Source organism: Chrysemys picta, chromosome 7 (genome assembly GCF_011386835.1).
Source record: "Chrysemys picta bellii isolate R12L10 chromosome 7, ASM1138683v2, whole genome shotgun sequence".
Classification (NCBI taxonomy): Eukaryota; Metazoa; Chordata; order Testudines; family Emydidae; genus Chrysemys; species Chrysemys picta.
In genome coordinates, this window is record NC_088797.1 from 97,798,621 (window position 1) to 97,825,209 (window position 26,589).

The 26,589-nt window shown below is 43.0% G+C and overlaps 1 protein-coding gene across 2 annotated transcripts in view; it reads right to left on the reverse strand.

Moving 5' to 3' along the window:
• Positions 1–26,589, reverse strand: part of MARCHF5 (membrane associated ring-CH-type finger 5) — a 62,055-nt gene that overhangs the window by 7,167 nt on the left and 28,299 nt on the right. For both annotated transcript variants that reach the window (XM_005301301.5, XM_065553536.1), the window contains exon 3: positions 3,053–3,183. In XM_005301301.5, coding sequence (XP_005301358.1) covers positions 3,053–3,183 — 131 coding nt within the window. The remainder of the gene's footprint in view (positions 1–3,052; positions 3,184–26,589) is intronic.

A 26,589-nucleotide genomic window follows, 5' to 3' on the forward strand; every position in this document is an offset into this window, starting at 1 on the left:
TTATCGTTAGTTGGACTTCGTAATTTTATTACCGAATGATTTAAGATAATTTCTTACTGCAAAAAATCAGATTTTATTGTTGCACTGTCAAAACTACAATTAAGGTCACACATGAGCCTCATGGTAAAGTGATTATTAGTCATATATTTTTTAGCAAAATGTCACTCTTAAATAGGGACAGTTGACTTGTATTTAATGTCCTGCATTTTAACTGGTGTGGGTCAAGACCTGCCAAGCCAACTGTCAGACTAAGTGCTCTCGTCTTGTTTAAACAAGAAAGAGACTTGAAATGGCCTATACATTCTAAAATCTCAAATCTCTACTCAGATTTAAATACTTGTTAAAATGCAGGCACATGTTCAAAACACAGTTTTGTAGACAGTCTTTAGAGTAGACTTTTGATAGGTTGAGAACTCAGATACATTAAATTTTGAAAATTGTACCTGTCCTCTAGGTCTTTTGGCAAAACTGACCAAGGCTGCTACCATCACTGATGCACTTCTAGAAAGAATTAACCTTTGCATGACCTTCAAATGACAGTCCAGGCAGAGCACAAAAGTGAGAAATGTAACAAGCACTGGTTGTCTTAGACATTGGCTGTCTTAATATGTTTGTATCAAAACAAACGAGCAGCATAGGCTTTATTTGGTACAACACAGAGAATAGACTGTTTAAGATCACTTGAAAAAAACAAAACAGAAACAGAGCTTCAGTAGAATGGGTGTGATGGCAGGTAAGAAAATATTGTGAAGATAACTAGCCACAGCACAGCTCTCAACAGCATTTCTGGAAGTTTTTTTTTTCAGTTAAGTAGGCAAGTCTACTTTACTTTTCCAAAATTGTTGAAGGGTGCATTAGTCAACACAGCCTGTAATACTGATTGTATTAGCTGAAGTTACTGTGGCCCAAAAAATGGTAAATGAGTAAATTAATTCTTAGAGCAGCGAAGACAATGCATACAGAATTTCTCTTCAGCTTCCTCACCAACCTCCTCCCAACTGAGAGTTAACTAGGAGACTCTTATCCTGCTCCTCAACTTCCTCTCCCACCCCAAGGATTCAAGCCTCTTATTCTCTCTCTTCTGGCCCACTATGTCCCTTCCCCCTGGGGCTGCAATAGTTTCAAAGTGCCTATCTCCTTTATTTCTTGCTGCCCCAGCAAGCCAGTTAAGTAGCACTATCTGCTCCATATCAATTCCTACCCAGTTGTAGTTTAATATCTGCAACTAACTTAGGCCTGGTCTACACTACAAACTTGCATTGGTACAGCTATGTCTCGCAGGCATGCAAAAAATCCACACGTCTGAGGCACCTAGCTATACAGATTTAGCTCCTGGTATAGACAACACTAGGTCCACAGAAGAATTCTGTTGACCTAGCTATCGCCTCTTGGGGAGGTGGAGTACCTAAGCCGACAGGAGAAGCCCTCCCGTTGGCATAGGTAGTGTCTACACTGAAGCGCTGCAACGTTTTAAGTGTAGACTTACCCTTAGGGCTTCTCTCCTCTGGCCCTCAGACAGAGGGAGAGTGATCTGACACTTTTAACAGCAGAGAGGTTACACTATCCATAACCAAGCAGGGTCTAGGAAGAGGAAAAGGGAGTGAGCGTGAATTCACTCTTCATACAATTCTAGCCTGCCTCACCTTATAGCGAACAAAAACCTCACTGGTTCCCCAGCATAGTGCCCCCAACTTGTCATTCTCCCAATCAAGGACCACAATAAATCTTAAGAAATTAGCCAGCTCAGATTAAACACCTGGGATTTAGCTAATTTTTTAAGGATTAGACTCATTAAGTGGTGCATATTTAGGATTACCACTATAATCCTAAATATGGGGAGGGATAGCTCAGTGGTTTCAGCATTGGCCTGCTAAACCTAGAGTTGTGAGTTCAATCCTTGAGGGGGCCACTTAGGGATCTGGAGCAAAATCAGTACTTGGTCCTGCTAGTGAAGGCAGGGGGCTGGACTCGACCTTTCAAGGTCCCTTCCAGTTCTAGGAGATGGGATATCTCCATTAATTTATAATTTATTTATTCACTATGCCGATTTTGAAAGATCCATAATTTTTATTTCCTTAAAGCCAGGTGCCTATTTAAAAAAATTAAAAAATTGAGGGATAACCTGCCAATCCTGTCAAGTTTTCACCAAGCAGTTCTAGAGGAGCTGGAAAATGTTAAACTTTCCTAATGTTGCCCCACCTCCATCCAGATATAGCACTGAGAATCCACTTTCATAAACTTCAAGTTTAGTCACTAATAAAAAGCCCATTGCTGTATCTGGCAGAGAAGACTCAGTATACAGCAGTAAAGAGACCTAAAGGCAGGGGCTGGTACCTGCATCACTAAATAATAGCTTTATTATTAATAATGTTACAGTTCTAAGTAATGTAATCCAAGTTGCAATGGCCCCATAAAGGCCATGGCAGCAGCCGAAAATATGCGAGCCGGGTGAAGGGTCAGCAACATAAAAGTAATTTTGTCATTTCTCTGCCATCTGAGGCAACCCCCATCATTGGGGGATTCCAAAGTAGCCATTTCTGCTGGGTTTATGCAGCCCCTTTACACTGGCAGAGCTATCATCAAAGGGATCACATGTAACCCCAAATTGGGGCCTGAATCTTCCATTTACTGTATGCAAATAGTACCTTCCATCCTGAAAGGGCCTTACAAGCATACACAGGAATGACAACAAAATTGTTCATCTTCCTGAGGTGGAGCACAGCAACTCTACCAAAAAACAGGTCAGGCCAGGAAGAAAATAGCTGGAATCCCTGTTGTACACATCAGTATCAGGCTACTGTTTTAGAATCTTCTACCAACAGTGCTTTTTCAGTCCTTTCATATGTCAAGAAATCATTGCCTCTGAACTAAAGAATAGATGACACTGGTTACTCTGTGTCACACTCAGCTGGATGTATGTTTCTAAAGCTGTGGCTGTTTCAGCTCTAATCTATCACCAGTTTTAAAATACAAAAGGAAAAAATTCAGCTAAGAGAATCTTAAGAAAATTATTTCAGAAGTAGTAACATGTTAGAAAAAAGTGAATTTGAACCTGCATCACTGTCACAGCTCCATAGGTGACAGCTGTCCAGTAGATCGAGCCCACCATTATTCCTGCTGCAGCAAATGGACATGATTTTGAGATCAGCCGATCTGCAAGGTCCAAGACATAAACAACTGGACCTACAATAGAAAGAAGGATGTTTCAAAAAGGATATTGTAATAAAAAACCAACAATTGTACATTATTTAGTAAACTGATTAATTTAGCAGACTTTAGAGTCACAATCAGAGTTTAAGGCCAGGGTGGGACCACCAGAACATCTAGTCTGACCACTTCTATATCATAGGCCACTAAATGCCACCCCCACAGCAAGCCAAACAACCAGAATTAGATCAAAGTATTACAGCCCTAAGGAGACTATTGTGTGCCACAGATAGAGAACAGGAGGGACTGAGGTGCACCAATCCCTGAGGCCCCATAAATGGCAAGGAACTGATTTAGTGAGATATACCCAGATGATCCTAGCAAGTGACCCCTGCCCCATGCCACAGAAGGCTAAAAAAACCCTCGGTCCCTGTCAATCTGACCTGGGGGGGGGGAAATTTCTTCCCAACCCTGAATAAGGTAATCAGTTAGACCCTGAGCATGTGAAAAAGTCAGACCCAAAACACATCAGGTATTCTTTAAAAGAGGAAATTTCAGTCAAGGGGGCAATAGCTCTAATAGTATTAACAGAAACTCTCATTACAATAATGTGTACACAGACACACACAACTTTACCTGATAAAATATGTTGCATCTGATTATCAAATGAAGTATATGATTCCAATAAAGTGTTACCTTGGTAATGCTTTAATATAGTTGGCACACATCTTCTGTATGTGCACAAGCAACAATTTTTAATGACCTAACCCTCCAGTTGTACAGGTACATCTGCCATTTCTGGGGACTTGGGATTTTTCTTTATATATACTTAGCATTTCAGAGGAAGAAAACTACCGTAGATATAATTTAAACAGTGTTTCAAACTCTGATTTCAGACAGCTTCTATTTCAATTTGAGAGGACCGTTCTACTAAAACCTTATCCTATTCTCAAGGAGAAATTAGAAGGACATTGTCAATTTGAAATCTCCTTACTAATGGAAAATGTTGTACTTATTATGTTTAGAAATGACCCCAAGATTGGAGAAACACCTTCCCCCCCACACACACTTTATTTTGTGCCTCTGATAGCACTGTGTGAATAAGCAGTTTCACCATTTTGTTGATGGTCAACTATTTCCAGATCGATGCACCGCATCACAATATTGTTCCCCAACACTGTTCAAGGTGTGGGGGTGCTCATGTGCACTTTCTTCCCCCTGCAAGAGTTTGTATACCAGAAAGAGCCACAACAAAGCTGAAACTTAAACCTAAGAGTATGTCCACATTACAATAAAAGGTGTGCGGGCTGGCATGGGTCAGTGGACTTGGGCTCATGGGGCTCGGGCTACAAACCTGCAGTGTAGACATTCAGCCTCAGGCTGGAGTCACGAGGGGGGAGGGTGCCAGAGCTCTGACACCAGCCCAACCCTGAACACCTACACTGCAATTTTATAGGCTTGCAATCCGAGCCAGAGTCAGCTGACCTGGGGCAGTCATGGCTGTGCCATAGGTCTTATCACTGCGTAGACATACCCAAAGAGGCCATAGACAGGTGTGTGCACAGACAGAAAGGAGAAGTGTTTCTGAAAATATCTGGTCTTGCTTTCAGACTCACCATGTTTGGAATTAACTAGAACTAGATTTACATTTTATATATTTTTAAAAGCATGTAAAAGGACTTTGCCAAATAAATCATTCTGTTTCTAACACACTAAACAAAGATTACTTATGCTGTAATTACTCTTCAAATACTACTGAATGTAGTCAATTTGCCTTTGGTTTAATATTTTTAACAGTAGTAACTGCATGAGGTTTGAAGACAATAATTCTGTTCTTAAAAATTCTATTGAAATACACTGGGAGCACTAATATATCAATGTATATTGTAAAGTCTTCTAGAAATTTCTAGATGAAGAATGCCAGTAATCAAGTCTTTGAAATCTGGTTTTACTAGGCAGCAGGTCATACCAAGATGAAATTTTCCTAATTGCTCAATAGATAAGTGAAAGTTCCATAAAAATTATCCTTTCAATTTTATAGTATCTTTGAGGCTCTCTTTAAAATAAAATCTGCACAACAAGCAGATTAATGACATACCAATACAAAGCACAGTAATACACAAAGACTGAAACAATGGCTCAGAGAAATGTTAATTGGTGATCGGCCACAACACCTCCCACTCTTACAGTATGCTATAGTGGGACTCTTAGAGCCCTCCTTGTCCTTTTGTTCTTATGACTAAAGTGATGTTGGTCTAAACTGGAGAGCTCCAAATAAAAGGAAAGTGGGGGTGGGAAGTAGCACCATATAAAAAACTGGTACCTACTGTTCGTAACTGTTGTTTTTTGAGATGTGTTGCTCATTCCATTCTAGATGTGTGCACGCACACGTGCACAGTCGTCCGAGATTTTTGTCTTAGCGGTATCCGTAGGGTCAGCTGTGGCGCCTCCTTGAGTGCCACGCACATGCACTGGTATATAGGCACCACTGATCCTATCCCCTCTCAGTTCCTTCTTCCCAACAACTCTGACAGAGGGGTAGGAGGGCAAGTAATGGAATGGACATGAGCAACAGATCTTGAACAATGGTTACAAAAGGTAGGTAAGCATTTTTTTTTCTTCGAGTGCTTGCTCATGTCAATTCCATTCTAGGTGACTCACAAGCATTATCAATGGAGGTGGGCTCGGAGTTCACAGTTTAGCGGGTTGCAGTACTGCTCTACCAAAGCCAGCATTGTCCCAGGCCTGCTGGGTAAGTGCATAATAGGACGTGAACGTGTGGACGGACGACCAGATGGCCACTCTACAGATGTCCTGAATAGGCACTTGGGCTAGGAAAGCTGCCGAAGAGGCTTGTGCCCTGGCTGAGTGGGAGATGACAATTGCTGGAGGTGACACCTGTGCCTGATCGTAGCAGCAGCAAATGCAGACGGTGATCCAAGAAGAAATTCTTTGAGCGGACACTGGATGACCTTTTACCGTTGGCCACCGCGACAAATAGTTGGGTCAACTTGCAGAATGGCTTGGTCCTTTCAATGTAGAAGGCTAGCGCCCTTCTGACTTCTAGGGAATGCAACCTACGCTCCTCCGACTTATGTGGCTTTGGAAAAAAGACAGGTAAGTAAATGTCCTGGCCTATATGAAACTGTGAGACCATCTTGGGCAGGAAAGCCGGGTGAGGCTGCAGCTGGATCTTGTCTTTGTAAAAGACTGTCTAAGGCGATTCTGAGATAAGTGCCTTAATCTCAGAGACCTGGCAGGCAGATGTTATTGCAACCAAGAACGTGACCTTCCAAGAAAGGTGAAGGAGAGAGCAGGAAGCCAGAGTCTCGAAGAGGAGCCCAGTGAGCCACGACAGCACAAGATTCAGATCCCATGGAGGGACGGGTTTCCTGATGTGAGCGTAGAGGTGCTCGAGGCCCTTGAGGAACCTGGCAGTCATGTCCTGGGCGAAAACTGACCTACCTTCGAGCAGGTGATGGAAGGCCAGGATAGCGGCCTTGGTAGATGAAAGGGACAGGCCTTGGAGCTTGAGATGCAGAAAGTAGTCCAGAATTAACTGCAGAGAGGCCCACGCAGGCGGAATGCCTTTATCCGAGGTCCAAGAAGCAAACTGTTTCCCTTTGGCCAGGTAGGTTGTTCATGTGGAGGGCTTTCTGCTGCCCAACTGGGCCTGCTGGACACTGGCTGAGCACTCCTGCTCCTCTGCATTTAACCATGCAACAGCCAAGCCATCAGGTGCTGCACTGCCACGGTTGGATGCAGAAGACTGCCGTGGTTTTGGGACAGCAGGTGTGGCCTGAGCAGTAGCTGCAATGGAGCAGCCACCAAGAGGTTCAGAAACGTGCCAAACCAGTGCTGGCGCGGCCAACCTGGCGCTATGAGGACCACTATCACCCTGTCCTGCTTGATCTTCATGATGACCCTATGAATTAATAGCACTGGGGGAAAGGCGTACAACAGAGCCCACGACCACGGGAGTAGGAAAGCGTCTGACAGGAAGCCTCTGTCGATCCCCTGAATTGAGCAGCAAATGTGGCATTTCCTGTTCTGCCTAGATGTGAACAGGTCCACCTGGGGAGTTCCCCACCTCTGGGGGATGATGTTGACCACTTTCGGATGGAGGGACCACTCGTGATGAGACGAGAAGGTCCTGCTGAGGCGATCTGCCAAATCGTTCCTGGCCCTGGGGAGATATGCGGCTATGAGACGGAATCCGTGTTTTACACAGAAGTCCCAGAGCTGGAGAGCTTCTTGGCAAAGGGCAGACTATCTGGCTCTGCCTTGCTTTTTGATACAGAACATAGCCACTGTATTGTCTATCAGGACCTGGACCGCCCTGCTTTTTATGTGAGGTAGGAAGTCTTGGCAGGCCAGGCGAACCACTCTGAGCTCCCTGACATTGACATGTAGGGAGCAATTGTGACTCAATCATCACCCTTGCATGCTAAGATCGCCCAGGTGGGCTCCCCACCCCAGGTCTGAGGCATCAGGGATGAGAGTCACCAACGGAGACGGAGCTACAAAGGGAACTCCCTCCAACACCGATGAAGGATTCTGCCACCAGGTGAATGACTAAGTTAGTCTCTAAGGTGCCACAAGTACTCCTCGTTCTTTTAGTATGTGTCTGGGACCCAAACCACCCAGTCCATGCTATGTCTGTTGGGGACATAGACTGATGCAGCCACACCTGCAGGGGCCTGAGACGGCGCCACACATGTCGGACCACCTAAGCGCAGGCCGCCATGGGGCTCAACAATCGCAGGCAAGCATGAGCGATGGTGAGAGGATGGGCTTACATGCACTTAACTTAAATGCCCCCTTTTTCTTTCAGGATCAGGAAGTAGAGGAAGGGACCTCCACCATCACCCCCAGGCGCAGGAGAGTCTTAACCTCTTGGACAAGGAGTTGCTTGTGAAAAGGATCCCTGAAGAGGGATGGGTCAGCCACAAACTGCAGGGTGTAACCTGAGGATATTACTTCAAGCACCCAACGGTCTGAGGTCAGCCGAGATCAGGCCGACGGGAAGGGGCAGAGGCAGTTAAGGAAAGAGTGGGAGGGTGCATCTTCGAGCCCACCCTCAAAATGACTGCTTCTGGCCTTCTTGGCTTCTGGAAGGCCCAAATAGCACAACCCAGGCCAGGGTGGAGGAAGATATAATGTTAAAGAGGTTGTTAGACTCCACCACAACCTCCTCAATTTTTAAAGTTCAAGTTGGTAGCCACCATTTTAAGGAGGGCCTGGTGCTCCTTGAAGTTGTTGGGGGACTGCCCATTTGGGAGGGACCTGCCACCGCTTTGTCCAGAGACGGCGATGATGAGTGCACCACTGGGGGAGGGGTGGGTTCCCCTTCCTTCTCCGGGGATGGCTCCTTAAGTGCTGGAGTCCGATGTGCTGCCTCCATGTCGGAGTCGGTACCGTGTTCAGACTCCGGTATCGGTGGTAGTTTGTCTGAGGCAACCAGGGAGGACTGGTGGGAATATGGAATCAGCAGTACGGCCATTGAACAGGCCACTGTCCCTGCTGGAATACTGTCGCTTCAAGCACCGCACCAGCTTCGCAGATCAGCTGCGAATCACGCCTTCTTGATGAGGGGCTGAACTCCTAGTCCAAGTCCAACCATTGTTCTTCCAGTGACCAGAGTGGAGCCGTCAAGGTCCGAGTCTGCAACTGACCCTGGTCAGCGACCAGCGAGGCGAGGATCGGTGTCTGCCTGACAAACAGAGCCGGTGGAATGGAGACCGGTGCCACGACTGGGAGTGACTTGCCCCAGTGGGGACCATCTGTGAGACCGTCTGGGCGAGGGTGACTTGCGCTGTGGAAATCTTTGACGGGAAGCTTACCGGTAATACAAGGATGGGTGCCTCGACTCCGGTGTCCCATGTCTCATTGGGGGAGTGTGGTGTTGGGGACCTGGGCCTTCTAACCGGAGATCAAAAATGCAATGCCGGGGTCCTAGGCTGCAGAGATGGGGATCTACGCCTGCGTTCTGAGGACGGAGGCTGCTCCACTGCCCTATGGGGCGGTCCCATGCCTGGCTTGCCCTTAGGCACTGGGGCCTTAGCCGAGTCCGGCACCTGGCACAGTGTCTGCGGTGCTGGTTGGCCTGCTTGTTCTTTAGCCGCCGTGGCCGCTTCGAGCAACGAGGGCCCTAGGAGAAGTCTGGGTCCCCTGCTACTCTCGGGAGTCAGAGGTGGATCCCTGGCTGGGCTGGGGGTTCCAACCTCACAGGTACTCCTGTGAAGCCCTGGGGCGGGCACATGGCCTGACACAAGTCCTTTGCCCAAGACCCCTTTCCCTTCCAGTGTCATGGAGGCTTTTCTTCTTTTCTTGCTTCTTTGGCACCAACAAGGGGGAACAGTGCCGGGCAGAGCCTGGTGTGCTCCGCACCGATGCCAAGGCGCTCAGCATGGGATCCGAGCGGGAGGGCTCTGATGCAGGACGAAGTGCAGCCTCTATAAGGAGGACCTTCAAGTGGATATCCCGCTCCTTTTGGGTTCTAGGGCAAAATTTCTTTCAGATTCTGCACTTGTCCTTTCTATGGGACTACCCCAAGCACTTCAGACAACTGTCCTGGGGGTCATTAATAGCCATCAGCCTGTTGCATGATGAGCGTGGTTTGAAGCTGGGAGAGTGAGGCATGCCCCGTTCTGGGGCAAAGTCCCAGCCGGGCCTCCAACTACCAAACTACCTAACACTTAACTTAAAGGCTAATTAAGTACCTAAACTATATACAAAAACAACAAACAATGGGCTGCTGAAGAACCACTAATGCTCTTGCAATTGCAAGACAAGGTGCTCCGACCAACCGTCATGGGTGGTAAGAAGGAACTGAGAGGATGTAGGGTCGGCGGCACCTCAATACCAGCACGTGGGCACAGCCCTCAAGGGGGCACCATAGCTGACCCTACAGATACTGCTAATTTACATGAGCAAGCACTCGAAGAAATTCTGGATCCTTAACATATAAATTTTAAATCTAATGTGCTGCATGGGACACTAGGCCTTGACCATGGATTCCTGTACTGTGACACTTTAGAACTGAAAGGATGTCCTTATTCAACATGGTGCACAGATACTCTAATATATCTTAAAAAAAAAAAAACACACTAGAGAGAGCAGCAGATAGTTAAACAGAAAATAAAGTTAATTTTACAGTTACAATCGAACAACCAACAAACAGGACTACCTGCATACAACCACAACATTTACTAACAAAATGGTAAGGATATCACAGATTTTCTTTTAAATAAGACTCTCCTTCCCTTAGACTCATCCATGGCATGAGGAGAACCTGCTGCTTCTGGTCTTCAGTTTAATTCTAATAGTTACTTCTAAGGACTTTTTAAAAAAAACAAAAAAAAAAACAATTAATCTTTTTTTTCAGTCAATGTAAAAAAAGCTAACAGACATCAGCTTTGCTAAGTCCTGATGAATCTGTCACAGTACAGTAAGATTTCACTAGGAATTGCGTCTTTGGAACAAACATTAGTCCATGAACTCAGACACTTAAAACTGAAAGTATGTAACTACAGTAACTCCTCGCTTAATGTTGTAGTTATGTTCCTGAAAAATGCTACTTTAAGCGAAATGATGTTAAACAAATCCAATTTCTCCGTAAGAATAAATGTAAATGGGGAAGGAGGGTTAGGTTCCAGGGAATTTTTTTTTCCACCAGACAAAAGACATTATATACATATACAGTATAAGTTTTAAACAATTTTAAACAATTTAATACTGTACACTGATTGTGAAGCTTGGGTGAGGTAGTGGAGTAAGACGGTAGGATATTTCCCAGGGAATGCCTTGCTCCTAAACGATGAACTAGCACTTGGCTGAGCCCTCAAGGGTTAACATGTTGTTGTTAATGTAGCCTCACACTCTACAAGGCAGCATGCACTGAGGCAGGAGGGAAGAAACACAATAGACGCACGGCAGTGGCTTCAAATACTTCCCTGTGGAAATTGAACGTGATGATGAACTCACTCTATCCTGCTGGAGCGCACCACTCCCTCCTCCAGACAGCACATGCACAGGCGCTGACTTTCCAAAGTGCTGGGGGGGGGGGGGGGAGAGGGTGCATGTGTGTGTGTGATAGAGACATGCATTGCCCCTTTAAGTACACTGACCCCACTTTAAGTACGCTACCCTTTTAAGTAGATCAGCAAGTTCAGACTCAGCAGCAGCTTCCAGCAAGCTCCCTCCATCCTGAGCTGTCGTGTGTCTTCCACCCCGTCCCCATGGAGACGGGGTACAGGAGTAGGGGGACACCCTGACATCAGTACCCCTCTCCCCCGCCTCTGCACAGCAAACAGGAGGCTCCCGGGAGCAGCTCCAAAGAAGAGGGCAGGAGCAGCACATGGCAGTGGGGGGAGGGACACCTGAATCGTGGCAACTGAGAGCCCAGCCGCACACCTACTTACAGGGAACTTAGGGGAGCTGATAGGGGGGCTACTGGCCCACTCTGGTTCCAAGCCCCCACGAGGACAGGGTTCTCTTCCAGAGAATCCTGCAAGCAGTGGACAAAGCAGGCAGACTAATGATGTTATAAGGGAGCACTGCACAACTTTAAACAAGCTTTTTCTCTAATAGATCAGCGATGTAACAATGAAAAAATGTTAACCAGGATGATAAGTGAGGAATTGCTATACCTTGCTGGATTCTGATACAGTAAGGGGAAAAAAATAGCCTTCAAACGACTTACTTTCAGCAACCAAACTGACAAAATTAGAACCGTTTGTGTTGTGATTACCACTTATTTTTAGCAGAACACAATGCTGAGGCGGACACGTTAAGAAAAGCCAATTCCTTTAAACCACCAAAGAAAATAAAGCAATTTCTAAATTTAAGTGGACTGTTGCTTTGCATATTTTGACAGTATATTTATTCTTGTAGACCATGCCTGACTTTATTTTGGTTAACAGAACTAAGTATATTTTTTTCAGACTGCATTATGGCAGACGATGGCAGCACCCAGAGACCCCCCCCATACACGAGACTTATCTGTGTCAGATGTTGTACAATACAAAAGATAGACACTCATTCTAATCTGAAGACCTTGCATTTTAAATGCTATACAATTGACATTCGATTACATAACAGGAGTCATTCTAGATACATGAGTGACTAGGCAGGCAAGTATAAGGCACGCAAGAGCAGAGTAATGTGGAGTATATTTTCTGTCTCCCCTGCACCTCAAGCTTTACTACACTATTTAAAAATATTTTAAATTTGTTACCATTCTTTAGATCTTCCAATGTATGCATCCATCCTTTGCCTAGGCAAAAACTCTAGGCCTAGCCTTAGTGCAAGGAACGATATCTTCCTTTGTGTCTTGTACAATGGTAAACACTGTCAGCACTTAAGTCTATTTAGGCTCTTATATTAATCAAACTGACTTTTAAAAAAACAAAACAAAAAAAACCACCTCAACTATCCTAACTGGTGGATTATTGTGACAGCATAACAACTAAACTACTAGTTGATTCTGAAATTGAGCTGATTTTTTCCTTTGCTGAATAACCAGAAAAAAATAGGTAAATTATGCTGTAAGAGAGAAGATAATATATCAAGAATGTAAAGCATCAATGAGTCTGAACAAGTTGTTCAGTTTCAATAACAGTAATCTTAACTGTCCCACAGCGACCATGAAATTGTTTTAAAAGGAGGACTATTAAGGTAGGAAGGAGGAGAGGTAAGTTGCGACCAGTGCAAATTTGAACAAGATGTCAATGACTAATATCCAAACAGCAGAAGAATGCCATATAGCACAGGAAACAGACAAGACAAAGTTTACAGCCGGGGGGGGGAAGGGCTGCTTGGGGGTTAAAATGGCTTTAAGCCACAGTTGCACCCTTCCAAAGCATAACTGTTCCAGGAGCTGGAGGGCCCCCAATACAACATAGACATGGGAACCTGTCTAAATTACAACAGTCTTCCCAGAGCTGCCTAATGGGACACCAAGCTGTGTACTGTAGCCCCACACCTCGCATGCTTCTCCCAGCCCTACCCCTGGCATGCCTTAAGGCAGTCTTCCACAGTGCTTACCTGGGGGAATCCTCCCTAAGATAAACCTGGGGCTTTTAGGGCCATTTTATGGTGCTACAGCCCTTTTATGAGGCTTAAGGGACCAGAGCAGGGGGAGGATCTTGCACTAAGTTTAAGAGACTTTCCTTGGCAGCACAAGGCATAGGAAAATAAGCATATACTGTTGTGTACAGAAGATGTTACTACACAAAGCAGACATTATTTGTTTTTGATTTGTTAGGTATACGATTTGTTGTGAAGGAATCTTATACCATGAAAGTTAAATAAAAATATTTTAAAAACCCAAACAAGTTTCTTCCCCATACTCATGAGGCACAATAGTATTACTTTAAAAGGTAGGATGGAGATCTGTGTCTCCTACAAACTGCTACACACACAGTACTTGAAGCTGCCATCTTGAAAATCTCCCATTTATGAAGCTTTAAAAAGAAAGTATGGGTTTTTGTTTTATTATGACGATTTGAGCTTGAAAAGCTTAACAGATTGCCTAGGCAAAAAATAAAAATCAGTCTAAAATGTAGAGCGCCCTGAAGGACACCACAAAACACTAGCTTGTCCTGTGGACAGCAGCAACTGAATCAGAAATAGGCAGGAGTGTGAAACACTAAAGATATCAGTAATTGTACCTGAAGATGATTAAGTTAATGTATCAAAATAGGCAAAACTATAGAGTTACTGCATGGAATCCTGAAACAGAAGGTTGGAGAGATTATTGATCTAACAACAAAAGAATCCTGAATAGCCCCTTGGAGTGAGGTCAGGAACAGAAAAGTAAACAACCTCACCTTCAGAAATGATTAGGGAAAACCCAGGAAATTAAGGAATTGCCTACTTCCAACTTAAATTGAATTGGCTCATTAGCACTGATCCCCCCCACTTGGTAAGCCAACTTCCATCTTTTCATATGCTGTGTATTTATACCTCCCTACTGTATGTTCCACTCCATGCATCTGATGAAGTGGGTTTTAGCCCGCGAAAGCTTATGCCCAAATAAATTTGTTAGTCTCTAAAGTGCCACAAGGACTCCTCGTTGTTTTTGCTGATACAGACTAACACGGCTACCACTCTGAAACCTGACATTCCAGTGTGAGAGGCATGAAGGGGGGGAAATTACAAGATTAATTTTACTAGATTAAATATGTTTCAGAACACAAATTTTCTCTGCCAAACCTGGAGATTTGTTTAAAGCTAAAAGAACAGATGTACCTCGATTTGAAAAATGGCTATGAGATTACTGTATAATAGGCAAATACAATAGCTTAGAGTCTAAAATAAAAAGGCCTCTTCTTTCTCCTCAAACAGTAAAATAATTGCCTAGGTGACAGAGAAAAAAGTAAAAGGTAATAGGCCATAGTTAGAGATGAGGAATGCATTCAGTAGCATATTGCAGAATCATTATGACTAGTATGCAGTGCACTGACTAACTACACAATATCAAACTTGATATGGAATTGCACTTACAATGGCAAGATTCTGGCTGTTCTTTTAGTTCTTCCCCACTAATATCATATGCAAAAATATTTTATAGGTACTCTTAGGGAGATATCTAGGCAGAGTCTAGAAAAAAATTGTATTCCTTCAACAGAAATAGATTGTCATTAAATTGTGTGTACAGAACTTTAGCATGAACTCTGCAACACATACATTCTGACAGTCAGTTATTTTTTCTTTATTTGCTTGGAATGGTTCAATCCAGTTAGCTACCTTGTGATTTATATAGATGGGTTACTTCAGCATTCATCTTCCGATTAGTAAGATGTCAAATGTAGAACGAAAGATAAATTAGAAAAAGAACAATTAGCCACAGAGATATGAAATCTATAAAAAACAGCCATGATATAGAAAATTGTATCACGTTGAACTTAAATAATAGCTAACCATTTTCTATAGTGTCTTTCTATTAAATATTCTTTAGATACCTAAATTACAAGATTACAGAAAGTATATGGTATAAATTAGAGATATGGTTTTAAAGACTTTGTAAGAAGAAACAAAAGGCACTGGTGAAATTTATGGGCAATCACACCACATCCCCCCAAAATGAAAGAGATCTAGTAGAGAGAAGTAACACATTAAGAAGAGATGGAGATTTAATGAGTCTGATGCAAGGATACTGTTCCAGATAACACAAAGGTGTAGACTCTATTATCAATGGTGATATTCTGTGAAAGAGCAGCATGATGGGGTATACAGTCCCCGCACTATCGCAGCAAGGAAACTGTTAATAGATGGATCAATTACTTCTCCAGGTGCAACTAAGTAGTGGTCCATTAGCAACAGTTGGGATAAAAGGCTGCAAGCTCAAGTAGCGAGAAAGGGGCTACTAGAGAGGCTGAAAATTGCCTTGAGGAAGCATCTGAGTAGCAGATTGGGAGGAAACTGCAGGAAATGGAGCTCCAGGAAGAAAGGACTGCAGGGTGCAACTTTGTGAATGACACCTGTGAACAGGCAACAATAGGAGTAGTGGAGGATTGTAAGAAGCAGACCTTGTTGTACTTAAAGTACTGCACAGGATCTTTTCAGGGGGAATAAGACAAAACAACACATTTATTAGTAATACATGTATTCATTAACACTGTATTATATGCATATAATATATATTACACTTACACTCACACACACACACACACACAAATCCACTCCGTCTTGTTGTTACCAATTAGTTGCTCCCCTTAACTTCACTGGCCAGGTGAGTTAGATGGGGGAGGGGGTGGAGCCGGGCTTCTGCCGATCCGGATCGATGCTCCCATGTTGACAAGACGAGACCCGGGGTCCTCTGCAAGACACTTCACTTTTATAGCAGCTTTCCTCTTATGCAAATCTATACCAGATTCAAACTCTGTGTCTGTGTCCATTGGTCCTTTGTGCTGCTTTCTTTTGAGTGTTGTCCCAATGCTGCAAAGAGGGTGTTTCCAAAAGAAGGTGCTTGCTTCTAACCCCCGAGGCCGTCAGTATGTCTGCTTGTTTTTAATGAGCCCACTTGACACGTTTTATTGTCCTTGGGTCTGGCTCCCAACCCCTCTCCAACAGTTGAGGCTGTTTGGAGGTGCTGCGTTCCATGCCTTGCTCATCCACACCTCATTCATTCAACAGGGCAATTGATTAAGAGTGGGGTGGGGGGGGAGAGCTCTTGTTCTACTGCTAGCAAAAAGAAATTTTTCTTCTATCTTATTCTATCCTTAGGGGCTATAATATTATACCAAGGGCAATGCAAAGTTTCTAAATGAGGCTTTGATACTAATTTCCATGAAAACAGAGGTCACATGTGGGTAGACCCACCACAAGGTTATATGAAGAGGCACAATGTAAAGTCATATGAAAATTATCAGAGATTGATCTACAACCTTAGCTGTCTAACACAGGGTCCCTGCGCTAGAACCTAAAGTAGGAGGTAGGCCTGGGTTCCTCTACCACTCCCCTGCAAGAAGAAGGTATAAACCTCTGGCGTAAAAGGGCAAGACTTATTGTGCCTAGATTAGACTTTAGGTTTTGTTTGGACTTTTTGGACTTTGGAAGGGGTGAGGCTAAGCCACCTCACCGAGGAGCTGAGTCACAAGAAGAGACAAAGCACTGGGTGGCCCAAGCTCCTGCCAGCAGGGGGTGACAGACAGGGGCTGCTACACTGAGCCCAGGCACAAGGGAGCATGCTAACCAGTGAGTGAACCTTCTACAGGCATAGAGGAGTACTTTGCTTGATGCACTAGAAAGGGAATAGGATAAGGTCCATGACGTGGGCTGAAGCAAGCCCATAAGTCTTACAACCAGAGGAGTTCTGAAGTGGATTCTGAAATTTGGGAGCCAATGTATGTTTTCTTGAGGATGTATGGAATTTCTTAGTATATGTGAGAACTGGGACAGTAGAATTCAGCACATGGATGGAGTTTAGAGACCTGGAACTGGAAAGCCACAGAGAAAGGAGTTTCACTAACAAAAGTTGAGAAGACAAAAGCATGGCTGAATATTTCAGCAGAGGCAGAGTTAAGGAAGTGGCATATATGAGCTTTTTTTTTTTTTTTGGAGGTGGTCAACTTTTCATTAATTTTCTCATATTAGAAGATATAGTAGTACACAGAGAGGTAAAGTTATCATCTGCTTTTCATTGCCCTGTAGAGTTAGGTAAGAAGGGCCATGTGGAGCAACTTGTTTATGTACACAAGGATTTCCCTTGAATCCTCCTGAGAGATCACGATGAAACTTTCACGGATGTACTCTGAAATCCTCTCCTGAAGGTTTCTAGGGAGCGCTGACTTATTTCTTCCTCCGTGATAGGATACTTTTGCATGCCAGTCAGCAATAACTTTGGCAGGTATAACTGCAGTACACAGGCAGCAGCATATGGGCCCACCCAGCTTCAAGACACCAGCAGTAGCTGTACTCTCTCTGCCTTTATTACCCCAAGGAGTGAGATGACAGCTAAAATTACCACCACGAGTGGAAAATGGTGCCAGTATTCAATGCCATTGCCCTATACTCAGTTTCATGCAACCAAGCAATTCCCTCCTCACCCCGGTGGGCCATACTCACCATGGCTGCAATGAGAGTGGTGCATGTACAAGCAATCCCAAACAGAATTGTCAATGAGCATGTATTGTTTAAAACTTTATGGGAGCAATGGAAGAGAGGTCTGAATCTTAAGTTTTGCTTTCTGTTGTAACTATACTGACAATGGTACCTCTGTATGTTTTATCTGCAGCTTCTGCCATTGCAGCCTTTAGGGATTCCCCTTCCACAGAACACCTGAGCCAGATGAGGAGGAGAAAGAAGAGGACTTAGGATGACACATTCAATGAGATCCTGCAAGTCAGTGCTGCATCAGACAGTGAATACCAGGCCTGGAGTTTGAACAATGCAGATAGCCTAGAGAAAGAAAGAGAGGAGAGGAGAAAGGCCCAGGAGTCCCAGCAGGGAAAGAAGAAGGAGATGCATCAGGCCAGAAAACACAGATGCTGCAGACTCTGGTGGACCTACAGGTTTAACAATCCCAGGCTCACCTCCCTGTGCAGTCCCTGGAGAACTCCATTGCAGCACCTCCCTACAGTCTCCCTCACCATACCACATGGCCTCCGGGGCTGCTGCACTATCCTCACCATGCCATCCCAGGGGACATGAAAGAACCCAGCTTCACATACAATGACCCGTGAAAGGTTGGTGTATGTGTAGCTACAATGGATATGAATATTCTTTCCCCTTTATAAGTTCCGTTGTATTAATGTATTAAGTTTTAATCTATTTGCTTAAAAACTGCATGGATTTTTCTCTTCACTGATTTTGTTACACCTTAAAATTCTATTGTTTTGAACATAATTCCTCTTTATTAGTTCAAAACATATGCTGCTGAGTGCCTTAGCCGTTCTGAAAGCAACCAATTACTTGTTACTGTACAGTGTGGCAAGTCGTAGGATCAGTGACAAGCAAAATTAATAGATGCATTGACAGTGTTATATTTATACATGTACACCAAGCAATCCCTAATAGGCCACAAAACAGCAGGGCCAGGTAAAACAGAGTACACCTCAATGAATTACAGTGGCTCACTGCTGAAGTGCTCTTTCAAAGCCTCCCTGAGTCGTATAGCACCGTATTGAGCTCTCTTAATAACCCAGACAGCCGCTCCACGGCTGTGAAAACGTTTCCCCTTTTGCTTCACAAATATTATGCAGGACACAGCAGATAGCTATAGCCATTGGGATATTTTTCTCACCGAGATCCAATTTTGTGAATAAACAACACTAGCGACCCTTCAATCCACCAAAAGCACATTCAACTGTCATTCTGCACCTGCTGAGGCAACAGTTGAATCTCGATGCTGTCATGAGCTTGAACCAGGGGAGCAAGGGATAGGCTGGGTCCCCCAAGATAACTATTGGAATTTCAACATTCCCAATGGAAATCCAGTCAGGAAAGAAAGTCCCTGCTTGTAGTTTTCTGAAAAGTCCTATGTTCTTAAAGATGTGAGCGTCATGCACCTTCCCTGATCGGCCCACGTCGATGTCTGTGAAGCATCCCCAGCAATCCACTAATGCTTGCATAACCAGATAAAAGTAGCATTTTCTGTTGATTTACTCTGTGGCAAGGTGGTCTGGTGCCAAAATAGAGACATGCATGCCATCTATTGCTCCACCACAGTTCAGGAACCCTACTGCTGTAAATCCATCCACTATATCCTGCACATTGCCAGGAGATACAGTCCTACATAGCAGGAAGCGATTAATGGCCCTGCACACTTGCATTACAAGGACCCACATAATGGATTTTCCAACTCCAAAATAACTTCCGACTGATTGGCAGCAAAATTGCATTACAAGTTTCCACAGTGCAATTGCCACTTGCTTCTCCACTATCAGTGTAGCTCTCATTCTGGTGTCCCTGTGCTGGATGGCTGGGGTGAGCCTGGCACACAGATCCAGGAATGTGTGCTTGTGCATTCAAAAGTTCTGCAGCCACTGCTCATCATTCCAAGCCTGCATTACGATGTGATCCCACCAGTCATTGCTTGTTTCTCAGATCCAGAAGCAGCACTCCACTACCTGAGTTGCTCCGTGACCACCAACAACAACCTCCAAAAAGTTGTGATCCACTGATTTGGTGGTTCTTGCGACTCTGCAAATACCAGAGGATTGTATGTCCTGTGCTTGCAACATTCATGACAAAAGTTCAAAGCTGTGCAGGCTCCATGATGCTCTCAGAGATGGTGGATAGTAAGGAGAGCCATACAGATTTGTATGATTTTGAAAAAGACATGAAAATTATGGGATATAGATCAGTAGTTCTCAGCCAGGGGTCTGGGGGCCTTGAGTAGGTTTTTTGGGGGGGCCTACAAGCAGGGCCAGTATTAGACTCACTGGGGCACAGGGCTGAAGCCCAGGTCCCTGAGCCCAGTCACTCAGGACTGAAGCTGAAACCTGAGCAATGTAGCTTCATGGGGGCCCCAGGCAATTGCCCTGCTTGCTACCCCTTAACATCAGTCCTGGCTTTTATATGCAGAAAACCAGTTATTGTGGCACAAGTGGGCCATGGAGTTTTTTTAATAGCATGTGGGGGAGGGGAGGGCATCAGAAAGAAAAAGGTTGAGAACCTCTGATATAGAAGACATTATGGCACGGAGACAGTGGCACACTGAGAAGCTGACCCCTTGCTCCCAGTCACCCTAGCACAACTTGTTTCTGCTCCACCATGCATTGCCAAAACTTTGCCAAAAAACAGTGCACTGGACGGTGGCAGGTTGCACACTAGCAAATCTATCCCTGGTGCACTATACCGTGCGTCAATACAGGCACTTCTGATGAGCGTATGCATCACTGACAAAAGGAGCCAAGTATGCACACGCACAAGTGATATACTAACTGCAGCGGCTTTAAGCCAAAGTATCTGCATCAACCAAAGTTTGTAATGTAGACATGGCCTAACATACCAACAAAACTGTTAATTCTCAGCTGAATACAATGGGATAAACAGAAGCAACAGAGTTGAATGTTGTTCTGAAAATCTTTAATATTGGTGATGATTTGAAGAATCTGGGCAAGCAGACCCACCCTTTAAAGCAGAACTAATAAAAACTGGAATACTGTACTATAAAGTCATAACCCTGGCCCTTTTTTTGAATATAAGGGACGTCAGGTTAAAAAATGTATTAATAATCTAATGCACTGGTAACAAAAAAAAGTTTAAAACCTAGTTTAACTTTTCACCATTTAGGGTTTTTGTTTTTTGGGTTTTTTTACACTGCATACAGCTTAGACAATGAAAATAGATTAATATAACTTATTGGTTTTACTGGACTAGCCAATAACAAAACATCTGGGTTCTAGATACTGCAGCAGAATTTTTAAATCAAAATAAAATGACTGAGTGCAAACATTTTACTACCACGTTTTGTCCAAAAGAATATACTGGTATATAAAATTTAACGTTTGGGCTTGAACTACCTGACATCTTATTTCAAAGGCTAAAAAAAAAGGCAACACAGTCACCTCTCAATGGGAATTGGGCACCTAACCACCCTTTGGGCCTTTTAAACTCTCCCTCGTTTACACTGTGATATTTAAAATAATATCTAGAACAAATAAAGGACCAAGTCCTTCATCAAATACAGTGGGGTCAGGATTTGGCCCAAACTTGATACATAGCAAAAAGTTTCACAACAATATAAACTACTTCAGCTTTATCTAAAACTGAAGAGACAAAAAGAACGAACGGACTTATTAAAGAGAAAAAGGGTGTGATGGAAGAAGGAAAATACTACTATGATAACTCCATTTGTTGCTGTGTTCCTCACTTTGAGGTCAGCTGATATTATCAAGAAATCCTGCTCTGTTCTTCACTGCAAATGGCTGAGCCACATCAAGCCAAATTATTTTTAAAACAAACTTCATGACAATGCTCCTACAGCACCTTCTAATGAGGAACCAAAGTACTTCACAAATGTAATTATTTCAACCTCAGAATACACTTGTAAAGTAAGGCATAAAACTTGCTCAAGGTCACAATGATATCTATGGCAGAGCTAAGAAGAGAGCACAGATCTCCTGGTTCTCTATCTTATGCTTTAAACAAGACCATCTTATGACAGTTAACCGTATTTTTAAAATTCTTGTTTGAGTAAACTGTGTATTAAAATGGTAAATTTTAATGTCCTTTGCTACATCTGTGCAGCAGTGTTGATTACTATACAGTGAGTCATTCTAAATGTGCTTTAAAAATCAGCATTACAACATAACATATCATGTTAAGCTTATTAGATGTTTATCTTTATTGAATATTTTAGAATCTGTAGGTTGAGGATTTTAATGTGTACACATGCATAGTATTTAGTTAAATGACAATCACTATAAGATTTAGTGAAATAAATATTTCTTATCTTGCTACTAAGTCACTTTGAAAACTTATGGCCTGATTTCTGTAGTAGCTGAATACCTAAACCTCAGACTGATGTCACTGGGACCTGCACATGCTCAGCACCTCTGAAGATCACAACATTACAAGTTTTAAGTTGGTTGCTAAATTGAGCCTTCTTTCTGTGCATGGAACTAGATTTGTGAAAATGAAGGCAATTACATTCCCACCCCACAATCTGGACTACTACATCCCCGTTCATCATAAATCAAAGCAAGTTTCAAAACTATTTCAGATTCTTCCTCCTGTCCCAAAACTTTCAATCCCTGCCCAGCAACAAGAATAGGGAAATTGAGGTAACAGAATGGGCATCCAGACTGCAGTAAATCTCCTAGGTAACTCAATGTTACCAGAGAAACTGCAGCTGAAAAGTGAAATACGATCTAAGAAAAATCGTAGATAACGTTTTCACCCAAATGCAGTGTAGCCAACCCTTACTATTGTTATGGAGTCTTGCAATAGTTGGTGTTTTCATAAAGACCCAGCTCCTTAAGGGAAGTGATGACACAAGAATTCAGCTCTCCTTTCTAAAAAAGTTTCTAGCCCATACTGTTTTATTCAGGTCTTATACCACAGTCATCATGGTAGTATCTAGGTGGCTTCCAGTTGTACACTAAGCAATACATCTTACATCTGTTATGTGTGGTTTGTCCTTTCTTTCTCATCCTCTCCTAAAGGGGTAGAATTGTGTGTGTATTATACTGTTTTGTTTTGATAGGGTTTTTGTTTTTTAAAGTACATGCTTCTATGTGTTTATATGCAAGAAGACAAGATCAAAGCAGCATGCTATCCACTCAAAGTGGCAAATGGTAAGATTTATGATTGGCTTTTGTTCCTATGGAAGTCTTGGATTGGCTCTCAAAAGCTTGTCTAGCAGACTAATTTTGCTTGTGTGAAAAAGAGCCTGGGGAACAGAGTTGTTAACCCTGGTCTTCATCCTGGAACTTTAGGTGATCCTTCAGACATCCTGGGCTGCGCAATCTATGACTTGAAGGTAAGGACTGAGACCTTGAACTTAACTCAGTATTCTATGGGAAGCCAATACACAGAACAGAGAACAGGTCTGATGTGCTCATGATATCCTGTGTAGCTGAACAGACACACTGGAGCATTCAGTACTACTTGAAGTTTCCTGATTGCCGATGGCTTCATGCAAAGATATACTGATTTGCTGTATGGGAGGCGAGGAAGGTATGTATAACTGAGGCCAGTTAATCATCTGCCTGGACAGGATAGAATTTCCTTACCAAAAAGAGATGATAGAAAGCATTACTTGCAGATGCTACGAGCTAACTTAGCATCAGCAAGGAATCTAGGAATACTCCCAAACCTAAGGAATTAATTGACAAATTGTAGGTTTGCATCTTCACCCAAAGGAGAATACACTGTGCCTGCAAATTAAAGGGCTTTCCTCCGTCTCTGAACATAACCTCTCCCTTCATTGGATTGAAAAACCACAAGTTGATTTCATCCAAGCACTGGGGCATCTTGGTGATGGTAATTCATATGTGGTGAAGAAGATATGACACTTGCATATTGCGGACAATGGAGTCCAAGGTAATGGAGAAAAGCCTGAATATATGAACAGTGTGCACCCTATAGGCTCAGTAACCTAAATGCAAATAAAAAATAATCCAGTGTTTTAAAATCATGATTTTTGAAAGCTTGGGGTTGGCAGTGCAGCAAATGGTTAATAGTGCTTTACAATACCTGTGTTGCAAGAAATGTGACAAAATACCCTACTTTTCCTTTCATCCTAACGTGAATGAGAAGAACACAGATTGTTTCCAACCTTAGGTAAAAGTAAAGTGAATTTAAGATTTTAAAATTGTAAGAAAGAAACCAAATGTTTTGTCGGTATTAAAATATTATTAGATTATAACTCGTACAGCACGCAGCACTTGAAAAAATACTTTGCATGGCTGATGGTAATATAATCATGTATTTTAGCTGTTCAGGTTTATGTTCAATATTTGTGCCACTAACAGAATGACTTGGTAGCAAGGAAATGAAGTGTCTAGTGAGACCTTATAGATTCATTGTTAGTGTCTGACAGCTATGCTCAACTGCATGCATTTAATTTATATTTGGATATATAAATGGAGTGTACGGAAGGTCCAAATAATGGGAAACCGACTTCAAACATGTGAAGGAGGAGAAATAGCAAAACAAACTACACAACAGATGGAGTTAAAATGGATTACTGAAGAGGTCAGTCCTCTGAGGTGGGGTCCAGAGGAGAATGAAAAGTTACCTTTACGGTATCCGTGTTCTTCAACAAGTGATCCTCTTCTAAATTTTATTTTTCCCAAATTTATATTACTTTTCTTTTAAACCCTTTCACTGACGTGTTCATAAGTATTTGTTCTCCTGTGAAAACTGGCTCGGCATATCCTCACTTGTAGAATACATAAGCATCTGCGCTGAGCCTGGAACCATCAAGAAAAACAGTGACCAATACGGCTTGTGCAAATCCCTTCATGGATCCAAATGTACAGACCAGCAGCTATCAAGAAACATGTGGCCCTAATTGCCCTCCATTTTTTCTTACCTGGCTAGCTGAGTGTCAAGCAGTGTGTTGCAATGCCCGTTGCTATCTTTTATTTACTAGGCTCGTTTTTATTTGTGAGCAACTAGGTCTGTTTCCACATACTCTTAACAAACTTCCTGGTACCACACGCTATGTTCAGTTCTTTGCATGCCAAAGCTTTGGTATTGTTTAATGGCTTATATAGCCTCTATTTCCCTTTTTCATTCGAAATGTCCGATTTCCGACAAGGAGGCATGTTTTTAAAACATGAGACAGTAGAAGATATGCAACATACCCACACGTTCACTGCCGCGTGTGCCTGAGAAGGTCCCTCTCTCTCCAGTTTGTAATTGTGTCTGTACATTTCCCCGCCCCCGAAAGCTGCAAAAGAACAAACTAAAACCTTTCCTATTGCAGGAGACTTGAAGGCTCAATCTGCAGGTCAGTCCACAGTACATCTGAGTACAGCAGAGACCATGGACAGTTGGGTTCCATTTCCATTGTGTGAAAGCTGGGGTTGACTACTCACTCAGTGCTGTAAGATGGTTTCTTGTTTACACTTGTGGCTTGCATAGGCTATGTGTAGCTGCATGCTGCAATGAAAGGCAGGCTGCATCTTCGCTGTGGTATGTAGCTACAAGTAGCAGTGAAAGGCTCCAGCAGCTCCCCACTGCCTATCCCTGGTTCCAAGAGGACAGTGTTGTTTAGTGGTTAAATTACATGAAGTGACCCAAACATATACTGAGGACAATCTGAGAGGCAGTATGACTAAGTGGATCAGACTTGGGTCTGGCATAATAGAGACAATAAGATATGATGGAAGCTACCCCTATGCTCAAACAAATCTCTAAAATCTCATCTGTAAAAATCTAAAATGGCAGAGAAGAATGTCCATTCATAATTTAGTCATCTCAACCAAATTTTTGTTCACTTTGAAAGTCTATATTATATATAAATGGATTGCATAAAACAAGCATCCATTGTCACTTACATGCAGAAATATTTGTGGATTCCACTTCATTTTGAAACTAATTTTTATTGCCAATCATAATTTTGATAAAAAGAATAGTTCGCTTTCATACTTAATGCTTTAGTGAATGCTTTTTGGAACAATATTTTCCAGTAGCATGGGGGAGTTGAGTTCTTGATGCACAGAAGTTTTAACTGTGGCACATGGGGAAGTTCTGTCGGTTGCCTTTCCCTCCCTCATACAACCCTGGTGCCTCTTGGAGATCACCACCAGCAATACCTCCAAAAAGATACTTACTGCTGCATAAGAAAGTGCTGCTGGTGAGATCCTTTGAAGACTGGTTCTCTTCTAACTCTGGCATAATGTGACCTTGACTGCCTTCTAGGGCTGCCAGTAATAAGCGCTATAGTGGTGAGAACAACAGTCTGATAGTTAGGGTGCTGGTCTGAGGTTTGGGAGACTTGTGTTCAATTCCCCGCTCTGCCACAGACTTCCCATGTGACATTATACAAGTCAATTACACTCTCTCTGCCTCAGCACCCCATCTGTAAAATGGGAATAGGGGGTGTTCTGAGGATAAACACATTAGATTGAGATGCTCAGATACTGAGGTGATGGTGGCCATACATGTCCCTTAGATTGATTTTTTCAGCAGCAAGCTGGGGTTTTACAAATAAAATAGATAAAGAAAAATCAGGAAAGAATGCAAGGTAAAATTTAATTAGATAGGGAAAAGCACACCTGGACAATGCTCGAGAGTTTTGATTTCCCTTCCCTTGCTAAGATAAAATGTAGATGCAGTCCTAATCACTACTTCGCTATCCCATAAAAGAAAGTCAATATTTTAAACTAACTTCAAACATCAAAAGCAGTTTATTCAAAAACCTAATGCAAAATGCTAGCATATAGGGTCATTCTTTATCAGAATGCTGTTGACTTACATCAACCTGAGGCTCCTTTTTATCCAGAGAAAAAGATCCTTCTTCCCCATTCTTAGAGCCAA